At 42.8% G+C, this 21,622-nt stretch overlaps 1 protein-coding gene across 1 annotated transcript in view; it reads right to left on the bottom strand.

The window, feature by feature from the left end:
• The window catches only part of WARS2 (tryptophanyl tRNA synthetase 2, mitochondrial), a 95,251-nt gene that overhangs the window by 8,504 nt on the left and 65,125 nt on the right, over positions 1 to 21,622 (bottom strand). The window contains exon 3 of the mRNA XM_024217750.2: positions 1,012 to 1,092. Coding sequence (XP_024073518.1) covers positions 1,012 to 1,092 — 81 coding nt within the window. The remainder of the gene's footprint in view (positions 1 to 1,011; positions 1,093 to 21,622) is intronic.

Below are 21,622 nucleotides of genomic sequence, written 5' to 3'. Positions count from 1 at the left end.
ACTTCAGGGATGCCTGGGTAGCAGCTTTACCGGAGTCCTTTGGGCTAGATAGCCCAATCACACTCTCCTTGCCAGGCTTGCTCCTGGGGCTCACTGGACTCTTCCCAGAGCTGGGGGTCTCGGGCATGGTGGAGGTTCCTCCTGCTGCTTCAGGAGACTCTCCAGCCGCTCCATTCTCAGGGCTTCCCCCTTGCTGACTGCAGCTTCCTCCTCTGAACACTTTCCGCCCTACCATGCATGGTTGGAAGGGCCAGAGAGGTGGGGCTACCTTAGCACTGAACCTCCCTAGCACCTTCCCTGTCAGTGTGGGGTTTATACACCCCAGCACACTTCTGATTTCTCTTCTTGTTAAAGAAAACACACAGAAATTAAATGCAAAAAATAGCGTTGATGCAATACTAAGAAATTAAGCACATATGTCATGAATGGCAAAAGGGAAGATTTTTCAGAGCATCAACTCAGCCACAGTCATCTTTAGTAATGTTTATTTCTGTATCCCTTTTAAAATGTAAACCTTAATATATTCCATACCATACAACACACAGAATAGCTAACTAATGTTACAGAAGACTTACTTATGGAATTTCCTTACTTGTGACTGCTTGATTTTTTAGCCTTAATGTTGTGTTGTAGTTATTGCATTTTATTATTTTACTAGGCTTGAAATAAGAACTTTAAGCATTTTGATAAATGATTAAAAATACCAGTCTATAATTGAAAACCTTCTTTAACTGCCTCTGTATTCTCTGCTTATACAGGTATGCTACTTTGTAACCTCCCACAGCAGCAGCCTCACTGACTCACAATATAGTTATGTCTCCTATAGTAATAGCATTGTACGGGGTTGTTTTCTTTCCTCTTCCTGAAGTGACTCCATCACCTTTTAGTAAGAATGACTGGCCCAGTGTTTATGGTCCACAGGCAACAGAAATTTTTACAAGAAGGACAATACTGTTATTAAATTTCCTTAAATCTCCTTTTAGTTTAATATGCTGATCATACAAACCTTACCTTCCACTGCGGAAAGCTTTGTATACGTGGCATACTAGTTAAGCACCCAAGAATCCAACCGAGTTCTGCATGTTCAGGCACCTAAAAAAAAAAAGCCATAAGAAATCAGAATTGGTTGAATGTATTTTCACCTGCACACATCATTTCAAGAGAAAGTACAGCCAGTAAAGGCTACCAAACCAGAGATTAGTAAGATTAGTTTATTTTTGGCTATCATTTTTTCAGTGAGTTTAGTGCTGGTGAGAAGTAACAGAGAGCCCTGGTGACTGAAGAACCTATATTGATCCATAGTACAAGTACAACTCCTGCAGCAGCAGTACAAGCTTCCCCACCCTACCTGGTCAGCCTGCCCTAACTGACCAAGGAAGAAAACTGTGGAGGTGAGACAGGTTTTTAATTTTCATGTTCATTCAGATCTTGGCCTTTATGCTGAGAATTCCAAGTACCTTGAGGCAGTGGGCTAGGGATTACAGCACAGGACTGTTAGTCAGATCCCCTTGCTTCTAGTCCTAGCTCCAACATTAATTTGCTGTGGGAGTCAAACACATCTCTGTGCTTCAGTTGTCCTGTCTGTAAAATGGGGGCACCTAGACCTCTTAAGTATTCTGGATTTTTGTGGAATGTTCTACATTTTGGGTTAATCAGCCTGCCTGTTCTGCAGCACCAAAGACAGGAGATGTTTTGCAAATGAAAGAGGAAGACTGACTCAAAATATCGATTGACTTAGGGAAGGATGCATGGGGCAGAGAGCCAGGATGCCATATCTAATGTGGGACTACAACCATCAAAATGCCTTCAGGAAATGAAATGATGCACACATTTTAGCATCTGTAAGACTAGATTAGATGATTTTTAGATATATTTTAGATTTTTTTCTTTCTTAATGGTGTCACTCACTACAGGGCAGAGTTAAGGTTGTTTGGTGCCCTCACATTTCTACACCTTAACGTGTTAAACTTTAACAGGAATCCTAACCTTAATTTTGAATTTCCTGGGTTTATAATGCATGTTTTGGAAATAATTACAACATTGCTGTATTAAAACCCCCCACCATGAATCACTGATGTGTATTCTCAATCTTAACTCCATTTTAACAGTTTTTGTCTGGAGGTAATTTATGAGGTACAATGTGAGGTGCAACAAAACACAGGTGTTCCACTTCTGGTCATTTGCCACACATTTCAGTTGCCTCTGTCACATGCTGGCAGGTCTGAAGGTTGAGAGGTATGATAATACCTAGGACAGAGGGGTTGAGAAACTTAATGCTTGTGTTTCGATCTAAGAGCTCAGATAAAAAGCATTAAAAAGTGCTTATTAACTAGTGGGACAATTACTAATATCATCTGCAGAAATCATTTTGGTGTTGTACGTAGACTTGGAAAAGGACCAATTCCATCACTGACTAAATTTAATATCCATCAAATAGCCCTAAGATTGTAATTACTTTTGGTCACTAATGTTATGGTCCACAGCTGAACTGATGACCTGAAGTGAATAGCTCAGGAACTGATTACAATGACATGAAGCCTCCCAGACCTTCTCTTTTTTGATTCCTTCATGTTCATTTGCCTGCCTGGCTTTAGTACACAAGGCAAAGGGTGACAAGATGGCACCAAATGTGTCCTCTATGCAATATGCAATGTAAACTGAGCTGGATGGAACTGACTTAACCCATGCCTATTTCATTTAGGAGGAATCACCATCTGGTACAAAACAATTTATCGTTTCTTTCTTCTAGTCACAAAGAGGGGATGTTTTTCTGCTGCATTGGTGTTGACAAGGACTCTCTTCCAAAGCAACGGATTTCACGATATGCCTCTGTCATGCCTCCCTCCCACAACCAAGGCTGCATGTGCCTACTGTGCCAGTGGCTTTGACATCCCATGTGTTACTGGAACACTGAGCGATCAGCCATTCTGCAGCCCTGGCTCTAAGCAGTGAGTTACATTCACTTCTAGTCCCCAAAGCCAGATTCACATGAAGCATGGTCCATTATTAATACAAAGTGGTAAGAATACATCCTAGTGTAAAGAAGAAAGGCTGGGGGGGAGGAGGGAGGAAGCGCAAAGAAGCATGGAAGAAACAAAGAAAAACAATCACACAGGGTAAAATAAATAAAAGGCTTGTTAACTCATTGTCCCAATACTGCTTAGTATGCTCAGCAGTGATGGATTACAAAGAGCCAGAGCTGCAATCAGTGAAGTCAAGTAGTATCCTTGGAGGAACTTGATTTGTATAAATGGAATTAAATTCATTTAAAATTTTGCAGGAAGTCCTTCTCTATGCTACTAAACAAGGGACCATGGAGTTAATTCATATACAGGAACTCCTCACTTAAAGTCATCCCGGTTAACGTTGTTTCGATGTTAAGTTGCTGATCAATTAGGGAACATGCTCGTTTAAAGTTGTGAAATGCTCCCTTCTAACGTCATTTGGCAGCCGCCTGTTTTGTCCATTGCTTGCAGGAAGAGCAGCCCCTTGCAGCTAGCTGGTGGGTGGTTGGAACCAGGGTGGACCAGCAGCCCCTATCAGCTCCCCGTATCAGCGCCCCACTCCCCTAAGTTCCCTGTGCAGCAGCTGTCCCTCCCCCCACTGCCATGTGCTGCTCCTGCCTTCTGCCTTGGAGCTGCTCCCAGAGACTCCTGCTTGCTGTACCAGGGGAGGGGGGAAGATGGGGGCTAATGTCAGGGTGTCCCCCCTGCTCCTGCACCCCGCTTACCCCATCTTCCATAGAGCAGGGGGGACACACGACCAAGGGAGGGAGCTTCTAGGCAGTAGTTGCGGGTCTCAGGTCTCAGCAAGCTGATTTAATTAACAAGGCAGTGTACTTAAGCCTGGGGTCAGCTACTTAAAGGGGAAATGCGCATTCTCTCTCTCACACACAGGGTGTGTGTCTCTGTCTGCCCTCCCTACTTTCCTGCTGCCTTGTAGAGTGTTGTGAGAGTTAACCCTTGAGGGCTCAGTCAATTGCTAGTTCATTTAGCAGTAAGGCATTCCCTGGGAAATATCCCACCCTCTGACTCCTCCACCTCAACCAAGCTTCACAATCATCATCACTGTGTACCAGTATTAAATTGTTTGTTTAAAACTTATACTGTGTGTGTGTGTGTGTATATATATATAATATAGTCTTTTGTCTGGTGAAAAAAATGTCCCTGGAACCTAACCCCCTCATTTACATTAATTCTTATGGGGAACTTGGATTCACTTAACATCGTTTCGCTTAAAGTCACATTTTTCAGGAACATAACTACAACGTTAAGTGAGGAGTTCCTGTTATAGAAAGAAACAGTCAAAAGTAAAAAAGACATGCCCCATCTCTCTATCACTGTCAATTAATTTTCAATAGCTTTGTATCAAATTTCATAACATTTATCATGCTAATATTAATGAAGAGCAAGACCTTTGACACACAAACAGCTCATTCCACAAAGGGCAATAGCTTCAAAAAACTCTTTGATGAAGGTCCTGTTCTTTCTGAAAGAAGTAACTGAAATGCTGAGGATCCTTTCTAAAAACCTGGGAAACTAATACACAAAAACACAGTATTGTGTATCAGTTAAGGCTGTTCTATACATAAAATACTTCACATAAAATCTAGGGCTGTCAAGTGATTAAAAAAATTAATCACGATTTATTGCGCTGTTAATAATAGAATACAATTTATTTAAATATTTTTGGACGTTATCTACATTTTCAAATATATTGATTTCAATTACAACACAGATTGTACAGTGCTCACTTTATATTTATTTTTTATTACAAATATTTGCACTGTAAAAAACGAAATAGTATTTTTCAATTCACTTAATACAAGTACTGTAGTGCAATCTCATTATCATGAAAGTTGAACTTACAAATGTAGAATTGTGTACAAAAAATAATTGCATTCAAAATAAAACAATGTAAAACTTTAGAGCCTACAAGTCCATTCAGTCCTACTTCTTGTTCACCCAATTGCTCAGACAAACAAGTTTGTTTACATTTGCAGGAGATAATGCTGCCCACTTCTTATTTACAATGTCACCTGAAAGTGAGAACAAGCGTTCGCATGGCACTGTTGTAGCTGGCGTCGCAAGGTATTTACTTGCCAGATGCGCAAAAGATTCATATGTCCCTTCATGCTTCAACCACCATTCCAGAGGACATGCGTCCATGCTGAAATGGGTTCTGCTGGATAACGATCCAAAGCAGTGCGGACCGACACATGTTCATTTTAATAATCTGAGTCAGATGCCACCACCAGAAGGTTGATTTTGTTTTTTGGTGGTTCGGGATCTGTAGTTTCCGCATTGGAGTGGTAATCTTTTAAGACTTCTGAAAGCATGCTCAACACCTTGTCCCTCTCAGATTTTGGACGGCACTTCAGATACTTAAACCTTAGGTCAAGTGCTGTAGCTATCTTTAGAAATCTCACATTGGTACCTTCTTTGCATTTTGTCAAATCTGCAGTGAAAGTGTTCTTAAAACAAACAACACGCGCTGGGTCATCATCTGAGACTGCTAGAACATGAAATATATGGCAGAATGCAGGTAAAACAGAGCAGGAGACATACAAATTCTCCAAGGAGTTCAGTCACAAATTTAATTAACAATTTTTTTTTAACGAGCGTCATCACCATGAAAGCATGTCCTCTGGAATGGTGGCAGAAGCATGAAGGGGTATACGAATGTTTAGCATATCTGGCACGTAAATACCTTGCAATGCTGGCTACAAAAGTGCCATGTGAATGCCTGTTCTCACTTTCAGATGACATTGTAAACAAGAAGCGGGCAGCGTTATCTCCCATAAATATAAAGAAACCTGTTTGTCTTAGCGATTGGCTTAACAAGAAGTAGGACCGAGTGGCTCTGTAGGCGCTAAAGTTTTACATTGTTTTGTTCTTGAATGCAGTTATGTAACAAAAAATAATCTACATGTGTAAATTGCACTTTCACGATAAAGACATTGCACTACAGTACTTGTATGAGGTGAATTGAAAAATACGATTTCTTTTGTTTATCATTTTTACAGTGCAAATATTTGTAATAAAAATAATATAAAGTGAGCATTTTCTACTTTGTATTCTGTCTTGTAATTGAAATCAACATACTTGAAAATATAGAAAAACATCCAAAAATATTTAAAAATTTCAATTGATATTTTATTGTTTAACAGTGTGATTAAAACTACATTTAATCACAATTAATTTTTAAAATCGTGATTAATTTTTTCAGTTAATCGCATGAGTTAACTGTGATTAATCAACAACGCTAATAAAATCTAAAAATAAAGTGACATGAAAAGTTAAGTCTATCATAACATACATAAGAACGGCCGTACTGGGTCAGACCAAAGGTCCATCTAGCCCAGTATCCTGTCTACCGACAGTGGCCAATGCCAGGTGCCCCAGAGGGAGTGAACCTAACAGGTAATGATCAAGTGATATCTCTTCCGCCATCCATCTCCACCCTCTGACAAACAGAGGCTAGGGACACCATTCCTTACCCATCTTGGCTAATAGCCATTAATGGACTTAACCTCCATGAATTTATCCAGTTCTCTTTTAAACGCTGTTATAGTCCTAATCGATCTATCGGGGATTGATTTATCGCGTGTAGTGTAGACGCGATAAATCGATCCCCGATGCTCTCCCGTCGACTGCTGAACTCCAGCTCGGCGAGAATCGGAAGCAAAGTCGACGGGGGAGCGGCGGCTGTCGATCCCGCGCAGTGAGGACGCAAAGTAAGTGATTCTAAGTCGATTTAAGATACGTCGACTTCAGCTACGCTATTCTCGTAGCTGAAGTTGCGTATCATAGATCGATCCCCCCCCAGTGTAGACCAGGCCCTAGCCTTCACAACCTCTTCAGGCAAGAAGTTCCACAAGCTGACTGTGCGCTGTGTGAAGAAGAACTTCCTTTTATTTGTTTTAAACCTGCTGCCCATTAATTTCATTTGGTGGCCCCTAGTTCTTGTATTATGGGAACAAGTAAATAACTTTTTCTTCTTTACTTTCTCCACATCACTCATGATTTTATATACCTCTATCATATCCCCCCTTAGTCTCCTCTTTTCTAAGCTGAAAAGTCCTAGCCTCTTTAATCTCTCCTCATATGGGACCCTCTCCAAACCCCTAATCATTTTAGTTGCCCTTCTCTGAATCTTTTCTAATGCCATTACATCTCTTTTGAGATTAGGAGACCACATCTGTACGCAGTATTCAAGATGTGGGTGTACCATAAGATACTCTCCGTCTTATTCTCTACCCCCTTTTTAATGATTTCTAACATCCTGTTTGCTTTTTTGACCGCCGTCACACACTGCGTGGACATCTTCAGAGAACTATCCACGATGACTCCAAGATCTTTTTCCTGATTCGTTGTAGCTAAATTAGCCCCCATCATATTGTATGTATAGCTGGGGTTATTTTTTCCAATGTGCATTACTTTACATTTATCCACATTAAATTTCATTTGCCATTTTGTTGCCCAATCACTTAGTTTTGTGAGATCTTTTTGAAGTTCTTCACAGTCTGCTTTGGTCTTAACTATCTTGAGCAGTTTAGTATCATCTGCAAACTTTGCCACCTCAGTTTTTACCCATTTCTCCAGATCATTTATGAATAAGTTGAATAGGATTGGTCCAAGGACTGACCCTTGGGGAACACCACTAGTTACCCCTCTCCATTCTGAGAATTTACCATTTATTCCTACCCTTTGTTCCCTGTCTTTTAACCAGTTCTCAATCCATGAAAAGACCTTCCCTTTCATCCCATGACAACTTAATTTACGTAAGAGCCTTTGGTGACGGACCTTGTCAAAGGCTTTCTGGAAATTTAAGTACACTATGTCCACTGGATCCTCCTTGTCCACATGTTTGTTGACCCCTTCAAAGAACTCTAATAGATTAGTAAGACACGATTTCCCTTTACAGAAACCATGTTGACTTTTGCCCAACAATTTATGTTCTTCTATGTGTCTGACAAATTTATTCTTTACTATTGTTTCAACTAATTTGCCCGGTACTGACGTTAGACTTACCGGTCTGTAGCTGCCGGGATCACCTCTAGAGCCCTTTTTAAATATTGGCGTTACATTAGCTATCTTCCAGTCATTGGGTACAGAAGCTGATTTAAAGGATAGGTTACAAACCATAGTTAAACATACAGCTTAAGAGAATGTACCACAACCTTAACTCTGCCCCAGCCTGGAAGTCAGATTTCCAGCACTGCCTTCTCCAAACACTTGAGTGAATGCAACTTTACAGAACTGCAGAAAAGGGATGGTGTAGGGATTGAGGGAGTATGGCCTGTTTGTGGTGGAGAGAAGATGGTGGAATTCGGGGAGGAGGTGATGGAAGGTTGGCATCCCATTCTCTGTCACATCATCACCTGACCTGAGCTACTGACAAGGCCCAGTCTATAACTGTAACAGTTAGACAATTTTAATTACAACCTAATTCTTCAAGTGTAAACTATGCATGAGTTAATTTAACTCTTTCTAAATTTTAAGGAGACCTGGGTTCACATCCCAGCTCTGCCACTTTTATTCCTAGGTAATCTCAGGCAAGTCACTTCCTTCCCTGTGCCTCAGTTTTGCCATCTGCAAAATGGGGATAGTAATACTGACCTCCTTTGTAAAATGCTTTGAGAGCCATGGACGAAGCACACTATATAAGAGCTAGGTACTATTATTATTTAAACTTTTTGGAACTCCTCAACCATTTGAAGTATTTCCCCACAATTCTAATTTTACTCTACAAATATGAGTGATTATCTGTTTTGCTTTTTTAAAAAAACAGGCCCAGGGTTGTTTTTTATTTTTGAATAGCAGGCAGCTTGATATGCCCCTTCAACAGAGGAATGGGTCTCTACCTTAAGTATGGCTCCATTATTTTGGTAGGATCTGAGAGCAGAGGTCTAGAATCCAGGCCTGCAGGAGCCCTGGATCTCTGACATTGCCTCGTCATCACCAAGTGAGACAGCAAAGCACCATCTCCCTAACCTTGAAGGTTTGGCCCCACAGAATATTTTATCGGAGCACCCAAGGCCTGTGGCCGCCTGAATGGCTCACACCTGCTACTTAAGCCAGGAAGTGATGCGGGTGGGCTGTCCAAGCAACTGTGTAGACTTTCTGCTGCTGCTACACTGGACCCTGCTCTCACCTACCTCCTGCAGTCGTGATCCCACCAAGTTCCTGATTCATGCTCTGCTCCTGACCTGATCCTCTCGCTCCTAACTCCTGCCTTGCTCTTGCTCCTTGCCTCTCTCTGGTCCCTGTCCTTTCACTTTGCTCCTGACCATCGGCTGTCAATCCTGGCTCTGCCTTGCAGTTCTGACTTCTGACTCAAACTCTGGCTCAATCCTTTGCTCTGGCATTTGGTATCTAACCCCAGCTCCAATCCTCAGCTTTGACTCCTGGTCCTGACTTTGGCTCAGCCCCCTGGCTTTGGTACTTAGCAGTTGACCCCAACTCTCCCCTGCACTTCTGTTCCCTGACCTGGATACCTGCTCTGCCAACTAGACATGACTCCTGCTCTGACTGCTAGGCCAGACTGCCCACGTCCTGGTTCCTGACACATTTTACATACATGAAACCGACTGGAAAAGCATATGTCTCATCTGCCTCTAGGAGTCAGTCCACATAGAGGACAGCAGCCTAATACTGCTACCTGTTACTCCATCAGTTCAAAGTGATACACATCTGTGCTGGTGATAGAGAGGTTCCTTACCAGTAACTGGCGTCCTTCAAGTGTATTGCACCTGCATATTTGCTATGGAATCTTTCTAGAGAGTAGTGTGTATTGGGGTCAACTGCCTCTCTCTGCCCTTCCCTTGTAGAGGATTCAGAAGTTATTAAAGGGGCAACCAAAGACCCTAACCACAGAATCATAGAATATCAGGGTTGGAAGGGACCTCAGCAGGTCATCTAGTCCAACCCCCTGCTCAAAGCAAGACTAATCCCCAAACAGATTTTTACCCCAGTTCCCTAAATGGCCCCCTCAAGAATTGAACTCACAACCCTGGGTTTAACAGGTCAATGCTCAAACCACTGAGCTATCCCTTCCCCCCTTTCAGCTCCTTCCCTTAATTTTGGAATTATTTACCTTTGACTCTGAAGAAGTGAGGGTGGGGGGGAGGAGAGTGAATATAGAGAGGCAGTGCATTCAAAGACCAACAGTTAATTGTAAGTAGCCTCTTTCCTTACAGTGGCTTCCACATATTCCCACCTGTTGGAGATTAATGAACACTACCCTTCCCCCCATGACCCTGGAATACAGGCTGAGGAGTTCTAAGTGAACAAGGACTCAGAATTGCCAAAGTGAGCATCAGTTCTGGGTGGCAGGTCAAGATATATCAGAAGGGACCACAGCTCTGTTCTCCCAGATCAGAATGCAAGGGACAACATTTTATTTAGTTTATTTTTTTGGTGCTTTAAGTACATATAGCGCTTCAAGTACAGTAACTCCTCACTTAACATTGTAGTTATGTTCCTGAAAAATGCGACTTTAAGCGAAACGATGTTAAGCGAATCCAATTTCCCCATAAGAATTAATGTAAATGGGGGGGTTAAGTTCCAGGGAAATTTTTTTTGCCAGACAAAAGGCATTATATACATTTTAAACAAGCAATTTAATACAGGTATAAGTTTTAAACAATTTTAAAGAAACAATTTAATACTACAATCATCACTGCTGAGTATGAAGCTTGGTTGAGGTGGTGGAGTCAGAGAGTGGAAGACGATGGATTGTCCAGCTGCTCGTCTTGCTGTTCTTGCAAGCACAGGCACTGACTTTGCTGGGGACAGGGGGCTCAATCCTTGGCTCATCCACTCCACCCCTTCCCCCAAGCCCCCACCCTTGACCTGCCTCTTCTCCCCCCGCACCTCCTCCCCCTTTACTTCGCACGTTGCATCCTTGGTCCTCCCCCATCCCTCCTGCCTGGGGCAATCAGCTGGCTTGCAGCGTTTAGGAGGCAGGAGGGAGGTGGGAAGAGCGAGGACTTGGCACGCAGGCTCTCCCTCCCTCCTCTCCCTGCCTCCTGCCTGGGGCAATCAGATGGTTTGCGGTGTTCAGGAGGCAGGGGAAGGAGGGGGAGCCTGCGCGCCGAGTCCTCGCTCTTCCCCCCTGCCTCCTAAATGCCGTAAGCCAGCTGATTGCCCCGGTCAGGAGGCGGGGGGAGGAGGGGGAAGGCGCTGATCCGCGGGATCTGCCGGCGGGCAGAAGGTGCTGTGGGGACGGCGGGGGCATAGGGAGGCTGCCAGCTGTGGAGAAAGCAGGCAGCCAAACAACGTAAGAGTGGAGCATTGCACAACTTTAAATGTTCCCTAATTGATCAGCAACGTAACAACGAAATAACGTTAACCGGGACGACTTTAAGTGAGGAGTTACTGTAACAGCTTTTCAAATTCTATGAAAACAGGGAGCCTACGTGGATGTTTCTTTGGATTAGTTGAATACTTTTTAATATATCCAGGTGAATAAACAGCTGACAAGTCTTAAGCATGGGTGTAAAAAAGATTGCAGAAACAGGCTGGTTAGCAGAAACAGAGATGACTTGAGACTGGAAATGGGGATGAGAACACCGACCATATCACACTTATCATATGGACTATTGTTTATAGAGGACTGGCCATTAGGCTGGTATCTCAAAGTCTAGCATGTAGCTACAACTATGAGGAATGTCTTCTTCCCTCCAACAAACTCAAACAAAGCAGACAAGAGCTTGGTGAAACAAGACTCCAAACCCAAATCAAAAGAAATATATGCACTAGAGAGAACACTCCCGGGGCAGCTAAGTGAATATGTCCCCCTTGTGGTATTCACAGCACAACCAAATGTGCTGCTGTAAAAGAAATTCTATAAAAAGATTCCTTGGACACAGGTGTGAAGGGCAAAGCAATTATCTCTAGAAATCTTAGTGGTGCACAGGGCAGCCTTTCCACAAAGTACGGTGTTGCAAGGTGTGTGAGGACTACTGCCCTAAGCACGTGTGGGTGGAAGCTGGAATCATAACCCAGAAAGCTTGATAGAACTCAAAACACAGTTCTGAATGTTCAAAGTGTAATAGACAGCAATGTTAAAAGCAAGAGATTTGTTTGGTCAAAGTTTGCTGCTTTTTGATAAGAACCATTAAACTTCCAACAAACTCTCTCAAGCCTGTTGGCAATCCAGAAGTCCAGATGTCAGCCTGAGAAGATGCAGGGGTAGAAGATCCAGTACATTGTTAAGTAATGCTAACAACAGATGGCAGATTTGTCTTCAAACATCCTTCAAGACCTGGTTATGGCTACTGACAACATCTTGGCTCTATCCCAAATGATCTGCAGACAGATTTCCTGAACCTATGGAAATCAGAGGAAACGCACAGAATTCCCGATTCCAGTCCAAAAAAGGGGACTCTGCTAATGACAATGGGTCTCGCTCGACTCTGAAGCAGAACTGGAGATAACAGATGTTCACCCTTGTAATAAAGAGACCTGGTTGGGTCTCCACTTACATAACACATAATATCAGCCAGAGGTAAGACATTTATGCTGTTGTACGAAAATTGTGTTAAAAGAATTTGCCTGGGTATAGGTAAGTTCTGATCAAAAGAGAAAAAGATTCACTAGCTAAACAAACAGATTTCAACTCCAAACCCTTATGTGGAGCTTTTATCTCTTGCAGAATCCATAAACCTCACAAGGGCTGGGAAACAAGGTGAACATCCTATCTAGAAATATTACTGTAGATTGTAAGAAAGGAGGAAGGGAATTCCTTAATAAGCACGTTATCTTCACTTTCAGTATTTGGAATGACTTGATACATAAATAGCTCTGGTGTAATCAGTCTTATGAAGCTACAGGCATAGCCTGAGTAAATGTAGCACCCATTTACACTGTTATGGAACCTGTCTGTGGACTCAAGTCTAGATGAATGCCCTGTTGACTGAGACAGATCAAGTCATGATAGCAGGGTTCTCTCTCTCTCGCTCTCATTTATGTGCTTAAAAGGAAAGCATTTAATAGATACTTTCAACGAGGTGGTCTGGTATAGCAGGCTCTGGTGTTTGTCCCATGAAGAGGCGATACAATGTCAATGTCACCTTATAAAGTAGCAATTTTCATGTACTGTGTGGCCAAGGAATAGCACTAACAATTCTAAGCAAATTATGTTCTTAAACTCCGCTGAGAATCCCAGATTTATAAGTTAAATTCTTTCCCACTGGGCATTGTTACTTACCTAAGCAGTCAGGTTCAGGTAAATTTAAAACAATGTAAGAACATTTCCGAGGCATGTGCACCTGAAACAGATTGTTTGCTAAGCCCAAACAGAAAATGAAAGTCCAAGCTCTTCCTGGCACTGCAGTTAGAATAGGTTCCAGAACAAAAGCACTAGAGATCTGGCATTGGAGGGCCCAATCTGATGATAAAGACCTTCTGTGCCAAAGCAGGAGGGGATGCCAAGATTTCCTTAAAAAAATTCTTTACAATTGTTATTCACTCAAAGACTTGGAAATGTCAATGTACACTTGCTTGTCAAGTTGGTCCAAACAAAGAGATTACCTCAGCCACTTGTCTCTTTAGTATCCGGGGACTGACAGGGCTATAACAACACTGCATACATAAAAAGACAAGCATCCAGATCCAGTAATCCAACATTGGTAGATAAGGAGTGGACTCCAGGACTCAGAAACGAAGCACTGATACAGGTGTTGGGAACTAGATGTCTCCAAGTAATCACAGCCCTGGATGTTTTCAAAGTCATTTTCAGAGCCCATATGTGGCACTGAATGGAGACTCAGGTACTGAAGCTACCTCAACCCAGGCCTGGGAACAGGTTTCCAAGGTTTCAGTGCTGAGGGCATCTTGGCACTCAAGGGCGCCTCAGATAGGGAATCCAGCTGAAAGGTTTAGGAGCCAATGAAGGCCATTTCAGGTTGTATGCAGAACCCCAGCATGATATGTGAACAGTTAGACTGGTTTCCCCTGGAAGGACTCCCACAAAGGAATTCCTACAGTTTCAGCTTGCAAGCTCTGGGTGTAATGCCTACTTGAGACTAAGGATCTGGCTATGGAAAGACTATGATAGTAGATCCAGATTTAGGGGTGTCGACGCAGTAGGGCTCAAAGGATCAGGAGACTATGGTGCCACCTAGATAAACAGAGTCAATTTTACTCAGCACCAGACTCAGTCTACTGAGATAAGTTTGGGGGCTTGTGAGCCACTTATGCTAAATATAGAACATCACAGTATGTGATTCACCCTGAACCTGTGGTTCTGGATCCTCACCACTGATCTGCTAAACAGCATTGATGGAATCAAAAAAGTCAAAAGTGCGAGACCTTTGGCATCATACTCAGCTGACCGTGACAAATTAGGAACCTTGGTGACACTGACATACAATCTAATACTCTCCTAATAAATGTCACTTCAGAGACTTTCAGCATTGGACCCAGTTGACCTGAGCAAACCCAGGGTCCTGAGTATTGCAGACATGGGACAAACAACAATGTTGACTGGTGCCTTATCCAAGCTAATGGTGCTGAATCTTTGCCAACTATGTTGGTTCAGATGGATCCATGGATCCTATTGTCACCTGAGCGGGGTACAGAACCACTTCAACTAAGGTCGACCTTAGTGCCACTTACAGTGACCCATAAATTGGAACCAGGCCACTTCATTAAGTAGGTCACCAGGTCATGATTTTAGATTCTAAGCACTGAACTCAGTCAGCCTGGATGGATCCAGGGACGTCTACAGTGTGGGAACCTCAGGAACACACTAGGTCAACCCATAAGGATCCAAGGACCTTACTGCTGGGAAGTCAGTGCCCAGTTAGGTCAACACAGAGTGATCCAGGGACCTTGGCATTGCATTGATGGTGCCAGGCTCACCCAGATAAGACCAGGGAGGCAGACACTGCTTAAGCTGGGCACGGTCACTTAGGCTAGCAATGTCCAGACGAAGTTGATACTGGATTTAGATACTGCCAGATTTAGTTGACTGGGCCTGAGACACACATGCCATGGGTAGGGGTGAGGAAGCCCTCTTGGTCCTGAAGGTGATTCAGATGATACCTGTGCCCAAGAGGTACCATTTTCAATGTGTTCTTCTAATATAAGAAAAACGGCATTAAAAGAAACTGATGAGCAAAGTGTCACAGGCACTGCTCGATATCTGAGCTTGCTGTACCTTTGGTGGTTAAAAAAGGAAGTGAAGTATAGTTAGGAGCACTCCCCCTTTACAGCCTCTGAATTCTCTTCGAACCAAGCGGAAGGAGGGGCAAAGTGGCCCCAATGGACAATGCTCTCTAGAAAGATTTCACAGCTCAACGCCAGGAGGTGATAATCCCAGAAGTGAGAACACACAGAAGCCACTCAGAGAACTAAAAGTTCCAACCTTGCTGACGACCCATGTGGGGGTCAGTAAAATTCCACATGGTGAATTTTTGTCAGTTTTCTCTTCTAAAATGTAACGTTACATTTATACACGCACGCACACACACACACTCGCTAGCAGTTATGTAAGAGATAAGGTTGTAAAATCAAACACTCAAAGCTTAGGAAATGCTAGAATTAAGATTGCATACACGGAATGGGCCCAAATGAAGGCTACAGGGGCAACCTTAATTCTGGCATTTCCTATCCAGAAAATGAAGGAACATGCAATAAGTGGCCACTTGTGAAAAGTCTGGTCTAAGTGACTTGCCCAGCATCACACAGGAACTCTGTGGCAGAGGTGGGGACAGAATCCAATTCTCCAAGGTGGCATTCAATTGCCTTAATCATGAAACCATCCTTTCTCTCCCTGGAATTCCCTGCCCCATCCAATACACACCTACCAACTTCTTCAACAGATGAAGTAGGGGGTCCCATAGATGCTAGCTTTACTAACTACACAGTTCTGATTCATTCCCCAAGCACCATCCATCCTGTGCTCAGAATGATGCAGGTGTGCTGCAGGCAAAATAGTAATTTAAAGACTATCATAATGCATATGCACAAAGGGGCTGAATTAATGTTGCACAGGCAACCTTAAAATTGGTATTTCCTAACTTCTGAGTGCTTAACTTTGCAATGTTAACTTTTTAAAATGTAGTTTTGTATGAAGTTTCTCAATTAAAAAAAAAAGCAAATTTAAAAACAGAAATTCCATCATGTAGAACTATACTGACTCCCATGTCTATTGACTGGCAGTGTTGGAATCTTTAGGTAAAGTCTACACTTTGAGCTGGGAGTGTGAAGCCCAGCTCAAGGAGACATATTTGGGCTAGCTCAATCAGATCAAGCCTGCTAAAAACAGAGTAGTCATGACCATGCGACTGGCGGGAGGGGCTAGCTGCCCTGAGTACATGCCTAAGGTCTTGAACAGGTACATAGCTGGAGCGGTTAGTCCCTCCTGCCGGTCATGCCGCTGCAGCTACACTCTATTTTTAGCATGCTAGCTGGATCAGAGATAGTGCAAGTATGTTTCCTTGAGCTGGGCATCATACCACCAGCTTGATGTTTAGACATACCCTCAGATTCACATCACAGACCTCTACCACTCAAGCTCATTCATAGAGTTTAAGGCCATAAGGGACAATTACACCATCTAGTCTGACCCTCCTGTATATCATAGGCCAACAAACTTCACCTACTTAGCCCAATAACTTTTATTTGATGAAAATATAACTTGTATTTGACTAAAGCATATCTTTCAGAAAGGCATCCAGTCTTGATTTGAAGAGATCAGGATATGAGAATCTACCACTTCCCTTGGTAGTTTGTTCCAGTGGCTAATCACTACCACAGTTAAAAAATTATACTTAATTTCTAATTTGAATTTGTCTGGCTTCAGTTTCCAGCTATTGGTTCTTCTTATCTTGCCTTTTTCTGCTAGATGAGGAACCATTTTCTATAACAGAGTAACTGATAGCAGTTGTAGGCTGTTAACTACTATGGGGACCAGCTGGTTTCACAGCTATTTGCTGGACAAGAGAGGAAACATTGGGACTCTGGAATCCTAAATTCTCTTCCAGGTTGTGGAAAGGAGTGTGCTCTAGTGATTCTATCCCCACAGCCTGCCTCTCACTCCTCTGAATTTGAATCAGGCTGCTTCCTCCTCCACATTGCCTCAGCATCAGCATGGGAAGCCCTGATCACAGGCAAGACAATCTCCTTGCTCTCAGTTCCAGCACCAGGTATCACAGTGGGCCCCAGGAACCAAGAGATACAACCATAGGGAAAGTTCTGCTCAGCCTCTGCAGCAGTGGGCTGGAGCATGCTGAGTGCAGACAATCTTCAGATAGTTTAGATGCCAAACTAAACAAACCTCTATTGAGCATGTATAAATAGTGATTTTCCGAGACTTGTAACTTAGACAGATATGGATGGATTTTCATGGGGATAGCAAAAAGGCACTTCTCTCACCCTCAGTGACAACACCCATCTCCACCGCCCCTCCGCCTCATACGCACCCCAAATTTCAAGACTCTGCTCTGAAGCATTAAGGAACTAGTTCTTCTCAACTAAATGGTTGTGAAATTTAACATTTGCAAAACAACCTATTTTCCCCAAATTGTATTTTCAAGAATGACTGATGCTTAAAATAAAAATAAAAATAAAAATCAGGCACCTGGAATGAAAAATTTCAACTCCAATGATTAAAGTTGTGCAAAGTTGTAAGCAACTGAAAAGAGGTTCTTATAAGAGAAAGTGTTTGGCAAAGTTAACTAGAGATGTAACTGTCAGCGCTGCTTATAGCAAAATTCATAAGAGATTACATACGCACAAGGTGATGTAAATTGATCAGAAATTATGGGAAGAGAATGGAGGTTCAAAGGGCATTCTTGCAAATTGCTAAATTTAATAGGAAAGAGAAAAATCTAAGAGTAAAATCTTCTCTAAGCTTTCCACAAGTCTTGCAGACTATTTTAACTAGAGTTCAAGGAAGTGCATGAAGGAGCAGTCAGCAGATGTGTCTGTTGGATGGAGATGAAGAAAAACCAGAAAAAGTCCATACATGGAGCAAAGCAAATGAACATCTTCCAACTCCCAAAGCAGCGCTCAAGGATTTCTTCTGCAATGAGCAAAACCGCAATTTAGGAGATGTCACTGACTGCATGTCAAGTCAACCTACTAGAACATCACTATTAGAAACCCTGACTAGCAGTTATCTAATCTAATCCATTAAATCCTGCATGTCAGCTCCAGCTGCTTTTGTGTCCTGAAGGATATAAATATCAAAAAATATTTCCTGCAGCTTGGCTCAAGAATTTTGAAGACTATCAGTCTTACAAATCCCCTATTTATTGTTTCCCTTAGGAAACTAGCTATCTCTCATTCAGTAGTTTTCACTAAAAAACTAACAACATCCACATGATGAATCCCTCTATTTGGCCACCGAGACCACACCTTTGCTAAATACATCAAGTTTGTGCTGTCGATCTGTTCTGTATGTCTGTGTGCTCAAGTTCAAGTCTTCCTGTTTCTCTTCTCCCACTCCCACATCTTTCCAAATCTTTCACAAGCCAAAAAAACTTCTTAACACCTCTCAGCAGGTTGAGACTGTCGCCTCCCCACTCCTAACAGTGATGTAGAGGTTTCATGTCCCCTCTCCTTCAATCTTCATTGCATCAAATCAGCACAGCAACACAAGAGTATTTCCTGTTGATCACTGATAAAAGTTATTTCCAGTGCAAACTATTGGACCCTTTCCCTGTGGGACTCACATTTGGTCTATGTTTAACCTGTTTTCAGACTTTTAAAAACTTCAGTGACATTTACAGCAAACATGGTTACATGTGGATGATCCAAGCACTTCCCTGGAAGTCCAGCATATGTTTCCCTTCTTTCATTCAAAGGAAACTTGTTCTGGTTTGCTGCCCAGTTTGTCCCTCCGTAAAGACAAATGGCTTTTCAGTTGTTTACTCTTCTCTCTACACCTTAGGATTCTGTGATCATTTGCAATTCCCATGCTGCTCTAATAAAGTCACAATACTATATAGGGCCAATTTCACCCTCTTCTTGACATTTGACTTTATTAATAAACTAACAACACTAACAAATTGAGACCCAAACCTTCTCCCAAAGCTTGACTGTTTCTAGAGCTTCTCCTGTGCGACAACTTCTCTCCTAGGGCATGTCTTCACTACCCGCCGACTCGGCGGGCAGCAATCGATCTATTGGGGATCGACTTATCGCGTCTAGTGAAGACGCGATAAAATCGATCCCCGATGGCTCTTCCATCGACTCCGGAAATCCACCGCGGCAAGAGGCGGAAGCGGAGTCGACGGCGGTGCGGCAGCGGTCGACTCGCTGCCGTCCTCACAGCTAGGCAAGTCGACCTAAAATACGCAACTTCAGCTACGCTATTCACGTAGCTGAAGTTGCGTATCTGTCAACCCCCCCTCTGTAGTGTAGACCTAGCCCTAGACTCTAGCTCTCTTCTACCAGCTGACTGCTGCACTCCTCTGATCACTACCCTTGTGGTTTCAGTGGAATGTATGATTTTGTCAGTTAAACCTGGCCAGTTGGAAAATACCTGCCACCTGTGGTGTTGCAGAAGGGCCGTCTCCAGCTTTTGGATGGGTTTCAAACCCTCCGATATATCAAGGCTCTCCAGAGGGATTTCTTTCTTACTCTCCCAAATCAATTAAAGGGGCACTTAACGTTCCCTCATCAGCACAACAAATCATATTCACTCCCTTCTCCCTTTTATGGTAAGCCTTCATTCTAGCAACATGTACTGTTTGCACAGCTCCCCTGCCATGGGGGTTCCTTACATCGTAAGTGACCTCATTCACTCTATCAACTCAAAAGGTCCTTCCCAACAATCCTGCATTTTGTTCCTCCTCCCTGGAATCAACACCAATACCAAATCACCTATGTCAAAAGATCTCTCTTCAGCATGCCTGCCATACCGAGCTTTTTGAGTCACCTGATTTCTTTCAAGGTTTTGCTGCACTAAATCCATCATAGCCTTTAAATTCTCTTTAAAATGAATGACATACTCCCCTACAGGCTGTCTTGTCTCCTTTGTACTACCCTCCCAAGAGCCTCAAATCATCCCCTCACATGTCTTCCATAAAGGAGATCAAAGGGGGCAAAGCCAGTAGATTCTTGCGGTACACTCCTGTGTGCGAATAACACATAAGAAAGTAACAAATCCCAGTCTCTCGCTTACCTGATAACATACATCTTCAGCATAGCTTTCAAAGTCCCATTAACTCTTTCCATCAGACCATTCGTTTCTGGATGATGAGAGCAGCCTTTATGAGTCTTACTTCACACAATTTCCATAACTTAAAATTTGCACTGTGGTCTGACAAAATATCTCTGGGAAAACTTACTCTGCTAAAATGCTGAATAGGACAGTGGCCATGGTCTCAGCTTCTATATTAGATAGAGCTGTGTCTTCAGGGTACCTGGTGGCAGAATCCACCACAAGAATATATTTCTTTCCAATCCTGGACGCTTTGGACACAGGCCACACAATATCCAGAGACACACTGGCAAACACCACGTTAATGATGGGCAATGGTTGCAAAGGTGCCTTGCAAAGTCTTTTTAACTTCTCATGCTGCTGACATAAGTCACAGCTCTTACAGTAATTTTTTACTGTCTTACATATGTGAGGCCAATAGAAATTCTGTTTAAGTCTCTCACGGGTTCCTTTTACTCCTAAATGTCCAGCTTAAAAAAATCATGGCTTAACTGCAGAAATTCTGTCCTGTATTTATCAGGTACAAGCACCTGCTTGCAAACAGCACACCTCTTTTTTCCTATGGAATCCTCTTGGTACAACAAAACTCCTTAAAGAAAAAAAATCTACCCTTTTCTTCCTCACCTGGCGTATTATTCTGAGTCGCAACCCTCTCCTGGTCCAGGGAAGGATCAGTCTGTTACGCCTCAATAAAGTCCTTTGGAGTCTCCCTTAAATTCACAGCAGACTCTGGCAAAGCAGTGGAATTTTCAAATTCCTCCTCTGAAGACAAACTGCTACTCTCAGCTGACCAAGGACTGAGGACATTTCCCTCCTGCTCACAGCCCCTCCTGCTGTCCACAAAGCAGGTGTGGTAGAGCTATACTCTTTCTGGCTGCGAGTTATAACATCAACCTGCTTAGACATGGCTAAAATGTTATTACCTATTAAAATATCAGCAGGGAGCAGATTTCTAATACCCACAATATCATCACCCTTAAAATCCTCCCACTCAAGGTGGACCTTAGCCAGAGGCACAGCTACAGAGCATTCAGTCAAAGCTAATATATTTAAACTCTTACCAGAGTGTTTGTCTTTCTCTCTTACCAAACTTTCCTCAACCAAAGTGACTTGGGATGCTGTGTCCCTCCAGCCCTTATAATCTATGCTATTTACCTTAGCATCCCTAATAAATCTTCACTGCCTTCCCAAGACTCAGTCCTTACATAGTTCACTGGGTCATGCACCTTCTCTACTGCTGTCTCTGGTATCATTGTAGAGGCATCACAATAGGGGTTGTGGATCATAGGGTTACATTGAGTTTTGGGCAAGTTGATTTTATATGGCCAGGAGCCCCACAGTGATGGCAGACTACCTGCCTTCCCTTAGGGTAGGGGGTTTTTTAAAACCTGGGCTCCCCTGGGGTTTCTTATCAACATTGGGTTTGGGTTTACTTCCAATC

Source organism: Terrapene carolina, unplaced genomic scaffold, assembly GCF_002925995.2.
Source record: "Terrapene carolina triunguis isolate 2854851 unplaced genomic scaffold, T_m_triunguis-2.0 Scaffold242, whole genome shotgun sequence".
Lineage (NCBI taxonomy): Eukaryota > Metazoa > Chordata > Testudines > Emydidae > Terrapene > Terrapene triunguis.
Note: the sequence above shows the minus strand (reverse complement) of the source record. Positions and strands in the feature narration are given on the sequence as shown.